The sequence below is a fragment of the Saimiri boliviensis genome, chromosome 4 (genome assembly GCF_048565385.1).
Source record: "Saimiri boliviensis isolate mSaiBol1 chromosome 4, mSaiBol1.pri, whole genome shotgun sequence".
Lineage (NCBI taxonomy): Eukaryota > Metazoa > Chordata > Mammalia > Primates > Cebidae > Saimiri > Saimiri boliviensis.
This window is the reverse complement of record NC_133452.1, coordinates 88,716,397-88,734,152: the sequence shown is the minus strand read 5'-3', so window position 1 is coordinate 88,734,152 and position 17,756 is coordinate 88,716,397. Positions and strand designations below refer to the sequence as shown.

The 17,756-nt window shown below is 56.1% G+C and overlaps 3 protein-coding genes across 11 annotated transcripts in view; 2 read left to right on the top strand and 1 right to left on the bottom strand.

The window, feature by feature from the left end:
- Nucleotides 1–22: 22 nt before the first annotated feature.
- On the top strand, nt 23–4,780 carry YIPF3 (Yip1 domain family member 3). 2 transcript variants are annotated; one of them, XM_003923047.3, is made up of 9 exons: nt 24–259; nt 893–1,090; nt 1,268–1,374; nt 2,973–3,018; nt 3,155–3,247; nt 3,417–3,548; nt 3,746–3,859; nt 4,057–4,180; nt 4,305–4,780. In XM_003923047.3, the coding sequence occupies exons 1-9, from the start codon at nt 179–181 to the stop codon at nt 4,451–4,453; spliced, it is 1,044 nt and encodes a 347-aa protein (XP_003923096.1). In that variant the 5' UTR covers nt 24–178; the 3' UTR covers nt 4,454–4,780. The 2 variants fall into 2 exon arrangements, with proteins under 2 accessions (XP_074253946.1, XP_003923096.1); XM_074397845.1 differs by lacking the exon at nt 3,417–3,548 and having other exon boundaries at nt 23–259.
- Nucleotides 4,781–6,041: 1,261 nt separating this feature from the next.
- Nucleotides 6,042–9,606, top strand: LRRC73 (leucine rich repeat containing 73). Its single transcript, XM_003923049.3, has 6 exons — nt 6,042–7,076; nt 7,671–7,831; nt 8,161–8,283; nt 8,645–8,745; nt 8,894–9,116; nt 9,263–9,606. The coding sequence occupies exons 1-6, from the start codon at nt 6,805–6,807 to the stop codon at nt 9,331–9,333; spliced, it is 951 nt and encodes a 316-aa protein (XP_003923098.1). The 5' UTR covers nt 6,042–6,804; the 3' UTR covers nt 9,334–9,606.
- A 759-nt stretch (nt 9,607–10,365) lies between these two features.
- TJAP1 (tight junction associated protein 1) overlaps nt 10,366–17,756 on the bottom strand; it is a 29,116-nt gene continuing 21,725 nt past the window's right edge. For 4 of the 8 annotated variants that reach the window (XM_074397840.1, XM_074397841.1, XM_003923042.3 and 1 more), the window contains 8 exons: nt 17,331–17,456; nt 15,495–15,523; nt 14,577–14,738; nt 14,257–14,323; nt 13,986–14,015; nt 13,106–13,213; nt 12,910–12,993; nt 10,366–12,179 (listed from right to left, as the gene is read on the bottom strand). In XM_074397840.1, coding sequence (XP_074253941.1) covers nt 11,082–12,179; nt 12,910–12,993; nt 13,106–13,213; nt 13,986–14,015; nt 14,257–14,323; nt 14,577–14,738; nt 15,495–15,523; nt 17,331–17,429 — 1,677 coding nt within the window. In that variant the 5' untranslated portion in view covers nt 17,430–17,456 and the 3' untranslated portion in view covers nt 10,366–11,081. Of the gene's footprint in view, nt 12,180–12,909; nt 12,994–13,105; nt 13,214–13,985; nt 14,016–14,256; nt 14,324–14,576; nt 14,739–15,494; nt 15,524–17,330; nt 17,509–17,756 lie in introns of all 8 variants that reach the window. The other 4 variants (XM_074397839.1, XM_010333906.2, XM_003923043.3 and 1 more) reach the window with 4 other exon arrangements.

Sequence of the window (17,756 nt, the reverse complement as noted above, 5' to 3'; positions counted from 1 at the left end):
CCACGTCCCCAACTTCCGGAAGTTGGTTTGTCCAAACATCCGGGTTTCTCCTTTTTGTGTTCCGGCTGGTCCCACCTCTCCTCGACCCGGGACCTCTCCCTTCCTGGGACCCGCATCTCGTACACTCCTCCGCGCGCGGGGCTAGCGCGGGATTCAGCGACGGGAGCCCTCAAGGGACATGGCAACTACAGCGGCGCCGACGGGCGGCGCCCGAAACGGAGCTGGCCCGGAATGGGGAGGGTTCGAAGAAAACATCCAGGTAATGGCCCCAAGGCACCAGATGCCAGCAACCTGAGGGCCAGCGATGTCCGGAAGTGTGTTGGGGATTCTCCCTCGGGGCCTGGAAGTTCGCTCCATTTGCAAAACTGCCTTCTTTGGGTCTTGCACACAAAAGTCAGTGGGGTTAACATTGACCTGAAAGGGCCAGACTAGTCTACTACTCCATCCTGAGGATCTCGGGTCTCAGGGCCCGCCCGAGGCGTTAGGAAGAAAGTATTCTTGGAAGAAGTTAGTAGGTTGGTCGGGGTCAGGCATAGAGTGGGGTTGGGTGGGATTCACTGGCACTCGCTGAAAACATACTGTGTTCATAGTTTTGTTTGGGGCTTAGGAAAGAAAGAAGTGAATACTTTTTCAACCTTTTAGTCTTTGATAGGTAAGGTAGGAGAAAGACATGAATGGAAGACTAGTAGGTTTCCCAGGCTAGAAAAGATAGCCAAAGCTATAAATCAAGCGTTCTGAGAGCAAATGAGGGGGAATGGAGTGGCATGATCTGTAGTGATTCCAAGCCGTATCCTCAGCAGTGGAAGAACAAAGCCCTAAGCCCTGGGATGAGCAGAGGACTTAATGGATGGAACAGAAAAGTCCTGCACTCTAGGAGCCATTGTCTTAACAGGGCGGAGGCTCAGCTGTGATTGACATGGAGAACATGGATGATACCTCAGGCTCTAGCTTCGAGGATATGGGTGAACTGCATCAGCGCCTGCGCGAGGAGGAAGTAGACGCTGATGCGGCTGCTGCTGAAGAAGAGGATGGAGAGTTCCTGGGCATGAAGGGCTTTAAGGGACAGCTGAGCCGGCAGGTGGCTGATCAGGTAAGCAAGATGGAATCCCCTGCAGGTGGAAAAGTAAACCTAGGTATGTCCCATGTCCTGGAGTCAGTATTGGTGATGTTCGCCCCAGGTTGTCCTGGTAGAAATCAAATGGGAAGTAGGCAACAGGGTCTAATGCCAAGAGTTCCACAATCCCTATGCCCATCTTCCTTACTTCAGATGTGGCAGGCTGGGAAGAGACAAGCCTCCAGGGCCTTCAGCTTGTATGCCAACATCGACATCCTGAGACCCTACTTTGATGTGGAGCCTGCCCAGGTGCGAAGCAGGTGAGAAGCCTTCTCTTGAAGAAGCTTCCCTCCGAACACCTACTCTTTCATGCACTCTACAATCAGATTTCAAGCCCTGTGCTCTAGTGGGCTCTCCCTCTTTGTGACCTTATCACCTCTCATCACTGCACCTGTCACAGAACACAAATAATCGTAACACACCACCTTCCTCTTTTCCATCTAGCCGACTGCTCATCTTCCCTCAAAACCTACCTCAGATGTCACTTCCCCTGTTCCACATTCCTCAATCCCATGCCCAGTTTGTCCTCTCCTGGCGTTCCTATAGAACTCTGCACTTGCCTCCAACAGACAGCACTTCAGCACTGCTATCCTTTCTTATTCCTGGAATTTTCCCCCCAGAGCAGGGTCTATCTTGTGTATCTTTTTATTCCCAGCACCAGAACAGTTTCTGAACCAGAATATCAGGGCATAGTTTTTGAGCGACTTTTCAAGAACTAGATTGAATCCTGGCTTGTTTGTGTTGTTGTTATTCATCCTTTAATCAGTGCTAAGCAAATGCCCAGGACCACTCAGCAAGTATTTATTAAGCATTTGCTCTGTGGCAGACCCTATGCTGATTGTATCTGGTTCAGTGGTGAAAATGGATGGCAGTCTTGCTCTTTTTTTTTTTTTTGAGACGGAGTTTCGCTCTTGTTGCCCAGGCTGGAGTGCAATGGCGCGATCTCGGCTCACCGCAACCTCCGCCTCCTGGGTTCAGGCAATTCTCCTGCCTCAGCCTCCTGAGTAGCTGGGATTACAGGCACGTGCCACCATGCTCAGCTAATTTTTTATATTTTTAGTGGAGACGGGGTTTCACCATGTTGACCAGGATGGTCTCGATCTCTTGACCTCGTGATCCGCCCACCTCGGCCTCCCAAAGTGCTGGGATTACAGGCTTGAGCCACCGCGCCCAGCCTTGCAGTCTTGCTCTTGAGTGCAGTTACAGTACAGTCCTCATGCTATGATGGGGCACACGAGAGCGATATGTGAGCCATAGCAGGTTGGTGGGTGGGACAGGACAGGTTTCCCAAAGGAAGTAAAATCTAGCTAAAATCCAAGGTATGATTAGGAGCTAGCCACTTGGCGGGGATGGGGCGGGGGAATGGTGACTGAATTTTCTTACCACTTCACATATGTTTTTCAAGAAAATGCTCGACAGTGCCTGGAGGCACTCTTACTGTTCCCTCAGTAACACCTTTCCATCTAGCTGACTAGACCTTTCCCAGGGCTTCCCCATTACAGCCTTGAATTCTGTGTACTCTGCCGAGGTCTGCCTGTCTTTTCAAGGGGAGACGGGGAGACAGATACATAGTCAGGCCCTCTCTGAAGGCCCAGCAGGGCTGAGTTCTCCACATAGCTGCTATTTCCGTCAGCTAAGTTTCAGAGGGTTAACCTTCCTGGAAGTAATTTTAGGGGCAAGGAAATGATTTCCTCATTCCCTGTATATCTTTACTACCCTGTTCTCCCCTATCATCCAGCATGTCCTCTAGGCCAGGCCCCAATCCCTGGAGTTAGAGATGAGTAACATTCAGGCCTCGCCCTCCAGAACCTCATGGCCTAGTGCTGCCTTTGCTTTCATCTCTCCTCTCCTCTCTCAGGCTCCTGGAGTCCATGATCCCTATCAAGATGGTCAACTTCCCCCAGGTGAATAGAGGGTGGCATGTCTGGAGAGCCAGGGGAAGCACCAGGGCAGAGGGTGGGACCACCAGGCAAAGCCTGGGAAGGTATAAACAGACAAGCCATTGTACCCTCCAGCCTGAATGAGTTGGTATATTGACAGAAAATTGCAGGTGAACTATATGGACCTCTCATGCTGGTCTTCACACTGGTTGCCATCCTACTCCACGGAATGAAGACATCTGACACTATTATCGTAAGCAGGACAGAGGACTTTGGGTGGCGGGGGGGGGGGTGGCTGAAGTAGGTTGAAAGCTGCCTGAGGACATGATGGTGATGTGAGATAGGAACAGCCCCTGTGGAAGGCCCTAGGTGAGGCTGAGCTCAGAAGCCTCCTAGGACTAAGTAGAGCCTTCACCCCACAGCGGGAGGGCACCCTGATGGGCACAGCCATTGGCACCTGCTTCGGCTACTGGCTGGGCGTCTCATCCTTCATTTACTTCCTCGCCTACCTGTGCAACGCCCAGATCACCATGCTACAGATGCTGGCACTGCTGGTAAGGAGCCTGGCATGGTGGTAGGCAAGGGTGATGTTAAAAAGAGTAGCCAGGCCTTGGTCTGCATCTGTCCTGGGGCTCCAGAGCCTTGAATGGGTGGAGTGGGCCAATGGACCGTCTGTTTCCCAGGCTCCCCATGAGGGGCCAGAAACCAGCCCAACCTGAGTGATTTTCCTCTCAACCATCCTCCTTCCCAGGGCTATGGCCTCTTCGGGCACTGCATTGTCCTGTTCATCACCTACAACATCCACCTCCATGCCCTCTTCTACCTCTTCTGGCTGTTGGTGGGTGGGCTGTCCACAATGCGCATGGTAAGCTGGGCAAGAGGCTGCCAGGGGTGGGCTGTCCTCCCAGGGAGTTGGGGAAGACAGCCTGGAGCGGTCCATCTCACAAAGAGCGCTAAATGGGAGGGAAGGGCTCAAAGAGGGTTCTGCCCTGGGTGGGGTTGTCTTCTACCCACTCCTCACTTTGGAGCCAGGCCCTTTGAGCTATATTCTCATGTCCCTAGGTAGCAGTGTTGGTGTCTCGGACCGTGGGCCCCACACAGCGGCTGCTCCTCTGTGGCACCCTGGCTGCCCTACACATGCTCTTCCTGCTCTATCTGCATTTTGCCTACCACAAAGTGGTAGAGGGTAAGTGGCAGGAAGACCTGGGTGGGGGAGAATGGGAAAGCAGCTGTCAGGGGCAAAAGGCAGGATATGATGTCTAGTGGCCTGGCCCCATCTGACCCTCACTCACCTTCCATCTTCCTTTCAGGGATCCTGGACACACTGGAGGGCCCCAACATCCCGCCCATTCAGAGGGTCCCCAGAGACATCCCTGCCATGCTCCCTGCTGCTCGGCTTCCCACCACCATGCTCAATGCGACAGCCAAGGCTATTGCTGTGACCCTGCAGTCACACTGACCCCACCTGAAATTCTTGGCCAGTCCTCTCTACCACAGCTGCAGAGAGGAGGAAGACTAAAGGACAGTCCTGATGTCTCTCAGATGGGGTCTGCAGCTGACACTGAGCTGTAGCTGCTTAAGTACCTCCTTGATGCCTGTTGGCACCTCTGAAGGGCACAAGGTCAGGAACTCCTAGCCAGGACTGCAAGGCTCTGCAGCCGGTGCAGAAAGTGGGTCAGCTCCTCTGAGACCCCCTCACCACCTACCCCTTCCTTCCTCTTTATCTCTCCCACATTGTCTTGCTAAATATAGACTCGGTAATTAAAATGCTGATTGAAGTCTGGAACTGCAGCACTGATCAGTGGTCCTCCCTGTTACCCTACTTCCTGTATACTTTCCTGCTCTGTCTGCCATGGTAATGTTACACGTTCCCTTCATATCCTCAACCAGCAGGATAAAGGTGGGACAGGCCAGACTACAGAGAAGGCAGTGATAGAATATGGAACCTGCCCCTGAGGGCAGGGGACACCTGACCCATGAAGGGGCAGGGAGGCCTCAAGCACAAAAACCGTAAGCCTGATGGAAAGCTTGAGTCTGCACTCAGCTGCACTCTTGGGAAACCAATGAAGCAGTGACAATTGGACAAAACATCCCGACTTAAACCCTGTGTCAAAACAAGGAGAATCTTCCGCAGCTGGGCACTGTGGGCATAATTTTCCTGTGGAGCTCATAATTGAAGCCAAACTTAGCTTTGTCCTGGTGGTACTGGAGCCAGCTCCTTTCAGTTTTTCTCTTTCCTCTTAAAATCAACCACCACTCCTAACATAGTGCCACCCCCCCACCACCACGTCTTTTATCTGCTCTACTTAGTAAGTTAATTCAGGTGGCTAAGAGGGAATAATAGGGCCTTTGAGCTCCCTTCACTACATTGAATATTACGTTTTATGGAACAGAATCCTCTCCTAGTAAATCTGGGTCAGCAGCATCTAACCCTTCTAACAAAGGGACTAACAGAAAGAGGTGCTGCCCTTCATTTGTCCTGTGTTACACAAGCGAGGCCCCCACGACCCTGGCCAGTGGACAAAGTTGTGACAGTGCTGCCTGTACCGTGCGGTGTGGCCCAGCCGCCTTCACGTCCTCACCACTGCTCCAGGACCCCGGCCCCTCCTTTGTATTGGCTGCCCCAGTCTCGGCGTGGACACACCCTCAGACGTCAACAGCGGTCTGCGCACCTGGAGAAGGCGTGGCACCAGGACCTTGCATCTATCTGAGGCTCCCCTGCCCTAGGGACCCTCTGGGGTTCTCTTGTCCCCAGCAACTCCGGCTGGCTCTGCCCAGCCGTGGCCCCTGGGGCCGCCCTGGTGAGACCGCCATTTTGGCGAGGAGCAAGCGGGGAAGTCCCCGTGGGCCGGGATTCCCCACTCACGCTGCGCCTCGCGTCACGGAGGCGAGGGCGGGGCGAGGTGCGTATGAAAGTGCCTTGGGGCCTTCCAAATAGAAGGGAACAGTGTCCTGGATCGTGGCGAGGGTTTGGACCTTAGGAACCGGGAAGGATTGGAGAACGGGCAGAAAAAGCGGTAACTGTCCAACGCCATCTCCACGTGGCGCGCCTTCATTCGGCTCCCCGTCAGCCCTCCCCACCCTGCCCATCCTAGGCCTCAGCCCTGCCGCCTGCCTTCTGCCAGATGGCTGACCCCACTCCCAAAGGAAGAGCCGCCTATCCCTCCAAGCTCCTTGCCCCGAACCGCCCCGTGTGCGCGAACCTCGTGGGCCGGCGTGGCCGTGGCCGTGGCCGGGCAGGGGGCGGGGCGAGCGGCGGTGACGCGGCCGTTGCCATGGAAACCCGCCGCCCGCTCGCCCGCTGGAGCAGGAGCCGGAGCTGCCGCCCGCCGCCCGCCTCGGGCTCTCTCTGCCAGCCGTGCGGCCAGGCCCGCGGGGTGGTCGGGGGAGCCGGGCGGCAGAGAGGGAGGGAGAGGGTACGGCCTCCCAGCCGGGACCGGTAAGCCGAACGCCCTGAGCCGCTGCCGCCACGACCGCGAGGGACAAGGACGAGCGCGGAGCAACGCCTGCCCAGCCCCCGAAACGCGCGCCCGGCCGAATGCCCAGACACTGACCGTTCGGGCCGCCCCCGCCCCAGCACCGCCCCACCTCAGCCCGACCAGCGCCCTGGACGCCTCCGCACCTCGGGCCGGCTCCGGCTCGGTCCCGATCGCTCTTCTCCGCCCCCGCCGCAGCCTCCGCCTCCGCCCCGAGTCCCGCTCCGCCCGCGACCCCGGCCGGGACCCTGACCCCGGCCCTATCCCCGGCCCCGCCCGCGACCCCGCCAACCTCCGCTCCGGCGCCGGCCCCAGGGGCCCAGCCGAGGGCACGATGCTGCCCAGCTCCATTCAGATTTCGGGGGAGCCGCTGTCCGGAGCCGAGGTGCGGGACATCTGCCGCGGCCTGCGCGACAACGCCGTGCGCCTGCTCTCACTGCGCGGCTGCCGCCTCTGCGACCGCGACTTCGGCCGCATCTGCCGGGCCCTGGCCGGGGCCACGTCCTTGGCGCAGCTCAACCTTAACCTGGGCGTCGTGTCTAGCCCCAGTCGCATCAAGCAACTGGCTGAGGCTCTGCGGACCAACCGCTCCATCCAGTCCCTCTTGTGAGTGCGCCCCCTCGCAAGGGGGTCCCGGGCACTGCACCCCTCCATGCAGTCCCCTGCCACCTCCTGTTTCTCCACACTCCTTCCAGTACCATCCTACCTTCACATACCTTATGCACACACACCGTGCCCCGGCCCATGCCTTCACAACACCCTCCAAGCACACGCTTGGAATTTGCACGTGCGACCCCACCCGAGTTGGGATACCCACCCCTTCCTAACATTAGGTAGGGGCCGTACCTCCCCGCCTAATCACCTGCATTTACTTCTCTGGGGCAGCTCCTAGGTTCCCAAGAGGGAATCCCCCTATGGGGACGAGAGCCCTGCCCGCTGCAGAATTCCCGTCCACCACCCACCCCTTCTCTGCCTCTCCCTGTGCAATGTCCTGGATCCCAGTCCCTGCCCCAGAAAACCCAACCGAATTCTCCTTCTACTTGTATTTCCTGAGAATCTAGAACTTTCCTTCTTTTCGGGGCCTCTCAAGTGCTGTGACAGTGCCTTCCCCCTCCCTAGGGCTGACAGAAGTGAAAGTGCCCTTCCCCGTGCAGGTAGGGCAGAAGCCTGCAGTAATCCCGCTCTCTCACTCCCCTCCAGCCTGCACGGGAGCCCCCTGACAGATGCGGGGCTGGCCTTGCTGAACCCAGCCCTGGCCCTCCACCCTGCCCTCGTGGCTTTGGATCTGGGGGACTGCATGCTGGGTGATGAAGCCATCAACCTCATCTGTGGCCTCCTGCCCCCAGACGGGGCCAAATCTGGTGAGCAGGGCCCTGCTCAGGGCTTGGGCTAGTGCGGCAGTGAGAAAGGCAGAGGGAAGGGGGTGTGGCCCAGAGCCGAGAGCTCTGATGATGTGGGTGAGAATGTCTTTCTAATCCTCTCAGGAAGGGGCAGGACTGGGGGTGGCATGGAAACTCAGGAATCCAGGCAGGCAGGGGAGGCATGGGTCTCCTTAATGCTCTGGAACGCTATGGGGGTGGGGGTGAGGCGGTGCCCACCCACTAGGACGAAAGGACACAGGGATGGTAGGAAAAGGCTCGAGGAGGGCTTAACCCTCCCTATTCTGGTTTCTTGCTATGATGCTGCCCAGGCTTGAAGGAGCTAACGCTGAGTGCCAACCCTGGCATCACCCCTAAGGGCTGGAGCCGCCTCGCCATTGCTGTGGCCCACAGCTCCCAGGTCCGCGTCCTCAATCTGGATTACAACCCCCTGGGTGAGGCTCAAGAACACCCCCATGGGTTCTCACTGCCTCATGCCCCATCAGTTGGTATGGTAACCCCTACACTGGGAGAGGGAAGAGAAAGGAGAGCCCCCAGGAATCAAGGAGGTAGCTTTGTGGAGGACCAGGTGACCGACAAGTAGATCAAAGCATCAGTCACCACCTAGCCCTAACTTGCTTCGTGCCTTTCACTCACCAATCACAACGATCCCTTCCCGACCACCACCAATTGTCCGTGTTTCCTGGCCAGGGGTTAGTATCTAAAGTTGTTAAGGCAATGGGGAAGCTATCTGTAAGGATTAGCAGGCATGTGCGTGAATGCATATGAATGTGTGCATGTGTGTTGTCTCCCCAGGTGACCATGTGGCAGGAATGCTGGCTGTAGCTGTGGCCTCCAGCCGTACCCTAGAGGTCCTAGACTTGGAGGGCACAGGGCTCACCAACCAGTCAGCTCAGGTGGGAAGTCATCATGTTTGGGAACAGCCAGGGGATGGGGTGGAGGTTAGCCTACATTGTCTGCTGACATACCTAAGGGGTAGCAGGTTGGGGTCTGAGGACCTGCCTTAACTACGTTCATCCTTTTCCATATTCTTCCCCACCTCAGACGCTGCTGGACATGGTAGAAAATTACCCTACAGCTTTACGGAGCCTGGTGTTGGCTGAGAACAGCATTAGCCCAGAGCTGCAACAACAGATCTGTGACCTCCTCTCTGAGGGAGAGGAGGAGGAGGAAGTGGCAGGAGGGGCTGGCGACACCCAGGAATGGGAGAAAGGGCGGGAGCCTGCTGCCCACCAGAGGGGCAGCAGCTCCTGGATGTGCCCCAGCGGTAAGAACCCAGAGGGTTGATCAGAGCCAGATCTGGAAGAGGCTCGGGACAAGGGAGAGTGGGTGTGGAGAATTCGGCTCTCACTTATTTGTGGTCCCGAGAGGAGGAAGGAATGGCGGTCTGAACACCCCTCTGCCCTTCTACAGATCCCAGCTCTCAGATGGTGCTAATGACGTCAGGACTAGGGGACAGTCTGTTGGCTGAGACCGAGATGTGACTCTCCACTGGGCTTCTGCACACCATTTTGCTTGTCTATGTCCTGAGCACCTTGCCCTAGATATCAGGGTCAGGCCCTGGGGCTTGGGAGGGAACTGGGGTCAGGGGCTGCATGGGGCTCTGGCAGCTCCTGGCAGTGTGGTGGGAAGGAAGCTCTGGAAGCTGTGACTGAGCAACAGCCTTGGGGGGGCACTTAAACCCAGGGCAATACCTTTGAATTTGGCAGCTCTGACTGCAACCCGCTGGCTCGGAAAAGATTTTATGAACTCCACAACCTGGCGTGTGGCTGTAGTCACTGGGGGCCGGCAGTAGGGGAGGAGCTGGAACTACCACTAAGCACCACTAGGGAGCAGCAGCATCCCACAGCCCAAGCTCCAGGCTGCCGGAACCGGTCCACTCTCAAAACAGGCCTGGCCCCAAGCCCTGGGGCAACACATTACATACGCCCCATAAAGATCTGGTTCCTGGCCGGGCGCGGTGGCTCAGCCTGTAATCCCAGCACTTTGGGAGGCCGAGGCGGGTGGATCACGAGGTCAAGAGATCGAGACCATCCCGGTCAACACGGTGAAACCCCGTCTCTACTAAAAATACAAAAAATTAGCTGGGCATGGTGGCGTGTGCCTGTAATCCCAGCTACTCAGGAGGCTGAGGCAGGAGAATTGCCTGAACCCAGGAGGCGGAGGTTGCGGTGAGCCGAGATCGCGCCATTGCACTCCAGCCTGGGGTAACAAGAGCGAAACTCCGTCTCAAAAAAAAAAAAAAAAAAAAAAAAAGATCTGGTTCCTACCTCCGAGGGATGACTCAGAGACCCTGCTAAGGTTACTTAAGGTGCCCCCTCTCCCTGATGCTCTGTGCCCAGGGAAACCCTAGGCAGAGTGGGGCGACGGGGAGTCAGTAGCAGAGTAGGATGAGACAAGAACTGGGAATACTCTAGCGTTCTTTGCTGTGACAGTAGTGGCCATCTTCTCAAAAACAAACAAACAAACAAACAAACTGGGAATACTCACAAATAGGGAGATGGGTGGGAGAGGGAAGGTCATTAAGACAAGTTAGGCCGTACCAGTAAAATAGTTTTATTTGATTTTAAAATAGTCATCAATGTGAAAATTTCCCAAAGCTGGGAGTAACAGTCTAGAGCCAAGGTTGGGGAGGGGGGCAGGCCTCACCCAGAGCCCAGCTTGAGGCCCTGAAACCCACCCTCCCTTCCAGAGGGAGGGAGGAAACAGCTGAGGGGAGCCCTGAGTCAGTCCTCTCCCTCATCCCCGAGGCCAGCTGTGCCAGGCCCCCTGAGGGCAACAGCTCATGCGGAGGATTGGGGGAAAGGAAACAGAAATGAGGTTAGTAACTCCAACAACATCCCCCGCAAAAATAATAATAATAACAACAAAGCTTGTGACTATGACAGGAGGTTGGAAGATGAATACTGATAAATGCCTCAGCTCCCCACAACAGACCAGTCTGGGCTGGGTTGGGCTGATTGGAGGAAAGGTGTTGAGACCTAACTGCACATTACCTCTGGAGAATAAATATTCTAAGAAAAGGGGAAAACCATGAGGCCAGCTGCTGCTGTTAGTCAACGCAGCTGACAGGCCTGGTGCGGCCCACCGCCCAACCCCACCCACACAGGAAGCAGCTGTGCAGGTCTGGATAGGGACAAGGTCAAGGGCTTGGACTGGGGACCCTGAGCTGCAAAGGTGTGGGGCCTCCTTGCAGTCCCAGTGCAGCAGTGGCAGGAAGGCTGGCAGGGGCCTAGTTGAGCAGGTTGCCCTGCTCCTGGGCCTGGGTCAGGCTGTCCTTGCGGTGCAGGTGGTGGACCCCCATCCTCTTGGGGCTGCGCTGGGGGCGGCTGGAGCTGGGGAGTGGCCAGGCCCTGCCTTCAGTGTGGGAAGTGCCAGGCCCCTCCTCTGTGCCACAGTTAATGGGCAGCAGACTCTGGCGCTCTTCCTCAAGGCTGATGGGCAGGTTCAGCTCTTCTTCCTCCTCCCTTGGAAAGCCAGAGTCAGGTTCTGTGGGTAGCAAAAGCTCCTTCTCTTCAGGTTGGGGAGAAAGTGCCTGGACCACCTCATCTCCGTCAGCAGGGCTATGGGCAAAATGGCGCTGCAGCTCAGGGAGGGCATCACGTCCAAAGGCTGTGCGCTGGGCCACAGCGGCAGGTGGCGGAGTACGGTCCACAAATGCCCGCTGCCAGCTGGCCAGCAGGTCCTCTTCAGAGCTGGCAGAGCTGGCTGGGGCACTGAGTGTTGGGGGCCCTGGGCTGGGCTGGTGGTGAGGTGAGGCTTGGGCTGAGGCAGGGGTGCTGGGCACTGGGCTAGGGCGGCCCCGCTCACTCCCCTCCTCCACCAGGCTCAGCGAAATGGCCTGGCGGGTAGCGTAAGTGCAGTTGGGCAGGGGGCTATTGCGGGGAATCCGAACCTTATCCTCAGAGAACTCTATTACCCTGCGGCCAGGATACAGTGGGTGTGGTGGAGACGGGGTTGGGTAGGGGCTCAGCTTCTCAAAGGCTGGCAGGGGCAGCTCTTCCTCCGGGGAGCCCCCAGCAGTACTCAGAGAGTGGCACTCTCCATTGGGTTGGGGGCTGGGGCTGCCAGGAGCTGGGGGACTGGCTGGATCACCCGGGACACCCTCACTCATGTCCACATGCACAAAGACATCCTCAGCCAAGGGGCGCCCAGCGCTGCCCGACTGGGCTGAATTCAGCAGCAAAGACTCTGGCTTCTCTAACACTCGGGCAATGACCGAGGTAGGCACCACAGCCCCTGGGGCTAAGCTGGGGGCAGGACCTGGGCTGGCGGCCTCCTGACCACTATGGAGGTGTTTCCGAACCATGTCCTGTAGCTCACAGGGCAGCTGAGATAAAAGAGCAGGAAAGAGAGACATCAGTGATCGCAGCCAAAGACAACTTGACTCATGGAGAAAGTAATGGCTTCCACGTTTAAGCACCTCTGTGTGCTCAGCACTGTTACCTCCTGTTCTTACAGCATGCCAGTGTGTATACCCTCACTTCACAGACACACAGGCCCAGCAAGGGGAAGATAACTTGAAGTTTTTGATTAATGGCCAGGATTTAAACCCAGATCTGCTGCCGATGCCTGCATGTTCTCAAACTTCTGTCTCCCAGCTTCTGTCCAAACGATGCTTAAGTTTGGAGAATCTGTATAGACCAGTGGCCTTAGACATTCCTCTACTGCTGCAGACCAATCAACCTTGGGCCTGAAGCTCTGGGGTCATTTACCCCTTGAGGTAACACGATCAGATGGGCCTAATCCTCTCTAAGTACTTTTTAGGCAGATAGCTCTGACCACCCTCTCCTTCCTGCCTGGGATCCTCTCTGTCTGTCTCTGTTACAGAAACCAACAGGGCAGGCCCCCGAGAACTAGTGATGGGGCCCTTGACGGTACAGGAGACCAACCAGTGGCAGAGTTGACTGGCTTGAGAGGTAACATGGAGGCAACAGGAGGGCAAAGCGGAAAGGGGAGTTAAAAAAACAGGAGGACAGAGGTGCGGAAACTGTGGTTAGAGGAGTCCTACAGTGGGTGGAATGGTCTACGTGGGCAGGGAGTAGGTGTGTTCTACTCACATCGGCGAACTTGTGGTTTCGGAAATGGGACTTGTTGCACTTGAGAAGCTGCACAGCCAGGTTGCAGTCCAGCCGGTACCGCTCCTATAGACAGAGCTGCTTCAGAGCCCAGCCCAGCCCTTCCCAAAGGAGCAGGGCCGGCCCAGGACAAAGCGAGCCCCAGGTGGGGAAGGCCTAAGCAGTGAAGCACACATACGTTGAGCTCTTCCAGCTTGTTGATGGTGTTCTTGGCATCCAGCAGCTTGTTGGTCAGCTCCACGATCTCCCAGTCCAGCGTCTTCCTATCCATCTCAGCCTTCTTGATCTGAGGCACAGACCTGTGGTTAACCCAGCCCAAACCCCAGCCAGCCCTTCCTCTCCCTCCACCTCCTCCCATTCTGGAAACACAGGTGCTAGGGCAGCCAAGGCAGACAGAGCAGAGACAAACGATGGACAGACAGAAGGAGACTGGGAATCTCTCCCGCTCTCTGGACTGGCTGTGGGGTGGGGGCTTTCTTAGCATGACCTCCTGCCACCTGGGCCCAGGACACAGGCAGTATAAGAGCTGTCCATCCCCTGAGGTTCCAGAGGCTCTAGGCACCAGGCCAGGCAGCTGGTACCTCAAAGGCAGTAACTGCAAACCAGGGGGCTGAAGCCTCCTACGTGTGCAGCTGTTTGCAGCATCAGGCTGGGAGAGGGAAGAGGGAGCAGGGCTTGGTGGCAGCCAGGGGTACCTCGTTGAGCAGGGAGCAAGCTGCAGGCTCAAAAGTAGCCTTCTGATCTCCAGCCCAGGGACTGGATCTGCAGCCTCCCCTCCCCACCCACAGCCTGGGCTTGCTGCCACTGCAGCCAAGCAGCTTTGGGTGTTCAGTGGAGACATCAATCAGTACCTCTGCCAGAGCCAAGGGCAGAGCAGGCTAGGCTCCCCAGCTCTCTCCTGGAAGGGAGGCACTGACTACTAAATGGGCCTCACACAAGGAAAAGAAAGGAGCGGGTGTACTCAAGGGGCAGAGGGTAATAGCCAGGGTCCACAATTCTAGGTCTCAGCTGAAGAGGAGGCCAGGGCAAGGGAGAAGACACACAAACTCAGACGCAACTGCAAAAATCCAGCTGTGGCTAAGAGAGGCCTGAGAGTGCAGCAGCAACGGTGGCAGCATGAAGGGGAAGACGAGGAAAGAAGAGAAACAGTGTGAGCATTAAGACAGTCTTGACTTGCAGAGCACATTGCGGTCCCCCCGACCACTGCCCCATCCCACCATCTCCCCCACCACCGGGCCCCAGGGCAGAGTGGCATTCCCCTGGCCATTCCTGGCCTCCTGCTATGCTATGAGCACAGTGCCCACCAAGCTGCCCTCCTGGATGGATTACCAGTGTGTGCAGCTTGTCCTCCAACTCCTGGTTGGTCCGCTGGGAAGCTGTGTAGCTGTTCTGCAGCCTGAAAAGAGATAATACGAGGCACATCCCTGGGTCAAGATCCCGTCCTTCAGGCCCTGTTCAGTGTCCCTGATAGGGGATCTTGAATGTGTCATTCTCCCTCAAGAATTTCTAATCAGAATCAGGTATCTCTGAGTCCTCTTCCAGCTAACCTCCTATGAAGGGGCAGGGGTGTGTGTGTGTGTGTGTGTGTGTGGTGGGGGTGTGTGTGGTGTGTGTGTGTGTGTGTGTGTGTGTGTGTGTGTCTGGCCCACCTGCGGAACTTATCCTTAAACTTGTCCAGCTCTTCGCGGCTCTGGCCCAGCTCCAGCTCCAGGCAGTCCTGCCCGATTTCCAGCTCACGTTCCAGGGCCTCAGTGCGTCTAGTGGCCGAGGCCAGGCGCCGGCGAAGCTCTTCATTTTCCTGCTGCAAGAGCCTGGCAGGGTGTTGAGGGGGTCAAGGGCAGAGGGGTATCAGAGATAGAAGGGCCTGCCTTCAAGCTCCAGCCTGGGCTCAGGAAGGAAGAGATGACATGAGGACAGGCAACCAGGGGCAGGGAAACTCCTGGAGTCTCAGTCTGAGTCTAGGGCAGCATATTCTATAGGCCTGCTGGCCCAGGGAACAAAGCCTGGGTTGGAGGGTCAGGGAGGGAGAGGGGATGGTAGGGGACAGTCTAGCCTCCCTTCACTATTAGAGACTGAAAAGACAGAATTGAGGGTAGGGATATGGCTCCCAACCTTTCTCTGGTTACAGCCCATGTCAGCCGGCCACCAGGCCGCCAGCTCCAGTTTCCCCACTGCACAATCAGGCTTCTCCATTATTCATCTCTGGGAAATCCAGCCCAGCACTGCCCTCCTCTCCAGAGGCCTCATGTGGCTAAGAAAGGGCTGCAGGGTAGCAGCTGGTACAGGAGCCAGCAGCTGTGGAAGGGCTCCTTAGCAAGAAGAGCAGCTCCCTCAGAGCCATTCACCTCCTGATTCTAGGCTCTCTCAAAGCCCATGGAATAATAAAATCCCATTTTCCAGAAAAAATATCCACAACATCAAAACTCCTCCCAGAGTCCCTAAAACGACCCATCCCAACCTTTACTTCTACCTAAACCAAGGAAAAGTCCAACTGTACCAAGAGTCTAGCCTGGAGCTAAGAGGGACAGAGAGGACGTAGGGCAGTATTTCAGGTAGCAGATACTCACTTCATCCTTTCTGCATCAGTCAGGGGTTCCTAGGCAAAAAAAAAAAGAGGCTTGAGGCTCAGGTCTGGACCACTAGCCCCCTGGTTGCCTCACCCTCCAAATAGCCATGAAAAGGCTCAGGTGTGAAGCCCAAAGACTCTTACAGCAGAATAAAACTATGGGGCTCTCTACAGATGGAAGCAATTCAGTAATGCTGGGACAAGCCTTGATTACCCTCTGCCACGCCAATCAGAAGATTCAAGAACCTCTTCCAACCTTCACCCTTCATCCTAAAGCCATTTTCAAATAAGTCCTGGCACCCAAGCTACCTCTCCCCAGGGGCAGAGACAGCCTCTCAGTTGTTCACTCAGCTCCTGGTGGGCCCTATCTCCTGTTTCCACACAGGCATGGCAGAGACCTTCCAGAAAAGTGAAGTCAGGCTAAACTATACACAAGAGTTCTGAGCTCTGACCAAGCCCTCAGCCTTGGGAGGAAAACAAAGGCAGAATGAGGACCTTGCAGAGGCTCAGGAGGAACAAGGGTATGGGAGAAGAGGGCTAATCCTGACTGAGGGGAGGAAGGATCCTGTCTGGCTTTTAACCTCCTGCCCCATCTTCCTCAAACCCCCATGGCGGTCATGGCTCAAAAGTCAAGTTCAGCCAACTACAAAGCAGAGCAGGCCCATGCTACGGTGAGAGGGAAACATCAAGGGGCCTATTCTACATGAAGATGACTGCTTCAGAAGTACAGTCTCGGGCAGAAAATGGAAGTAGGTGGCCTCCTTTTTCCACTGACTTTGACAACTGGATTTGACCCAGTTCTACTGCATACTGGTTATACAACCTTCACCTCACTGAGCCTTAGTTCCCTCATTTATAAAACTGAGGTAATACTCGCTGAGTAGCGCCTAGCATAATAGCTGGCATCTTAATTTAATGTTCCCTGAACTGAAATGAGCAAGTCATGGCTTTTCTACCTTGAATTCGACTAAAGCAGGCTACAGTATGCCTGATGCTCAGCAGCTGCTGTGTCTCACATTCTTTATCTTTTTATTTATTTTTATTTATTTATTTATTTTTAAGATGGGGTTTCACCATGATGGCCAGGCTGGTCTTGAACTCCTGGCCTCAGGTGATCCACCCACCTCGGCCTCCCAAAGTGCTAGGATTACAGGCGTGAGCCACCGCACCCGGCCATCTCATGTTCTTTAAATGTGCTCCATGCACTGTGACCAGGTGGAGACATGGCTGCAAGGGCAGTAAAGCACTGTGGCCCTTGTTTCCTCCTGTGAGTGAGGTTAATGGGGGAGGAGAGCCAACGTTTTGCAGCTGACTATAGGCCTCCGAAGAGCAGGGCACGGACCTAACAGTTCCTGGCAGAGAGTGCATATTCAACAAATGTCAGCCAAACAAAGCAAAGCTAGAGGAAGAGCCGGACGTCCTGGGGACAATGAAGAGCAGCTGCACTGGTGGGAAGTGATGGTAGCACTGCCTCCTGATATGCCCCAAAGGGGCCACAGGTTAAAGGCTCTCCTCCACTATGGAGGACCAGAGGCCCAGCCACCAGCAGGTTAGGACCCCTCAGTCTGCTGGGCTGCCTCTTGCCGGGAGAATACCGTATGAGATCATTTCTGCTAAGCTATAAAGACTCAGGGGTTCCCTGACATGTGGACATGTACTCACAGACAGTCCCCCATGAGCCTACATTGCCACCACCTGCACTGCTGTGGCTAGGAGACCTCAGGCCTACAACAGCAAGGCCTACTCTCACCCCAGAAGCTCGGGCAGAAGTCAGCCATACACACAGCCTCAGGGGCCTTGCCTCTGCCAGTCAGGCTGGGGTACCAGTCTCGCTGACCTCCTGCTCAAGCCGGGATCCAGGAATTTCTAGTCTCAGCTCCCGATGCTCTGGCGGTGCCTTACGGTAGGGTTTCTTAGTAGGGGCGGCACTGGTCATTCTGGGGTGGGACGGCTCCTCCGGCTGCTGAGGGGGAGCAAGGAGGGAGGCTCAGAGATGTGGCCAGGAGGACTCTGGACTGAGAAAAAAACAAAGATGGTGAAAGGGGGCATAGGTTGAAGCCACCACACAGGCAGATAGACCTGGGCCATTACTGGAGTCACTAGAAGGGCTGGACTTAGGCGTGTCAGTCCCCATAGGTCAAAGGAGTGCTAGAAGGAACAGACAGGTGGGAAAGGCAGGGCCTACAGCCAGGGCACCTAGGTTCTAAGAGCAGGGCAGGAAGCCTGAAAAGCAGCCCACCACTCTCCTCATCACTCCTTTGCG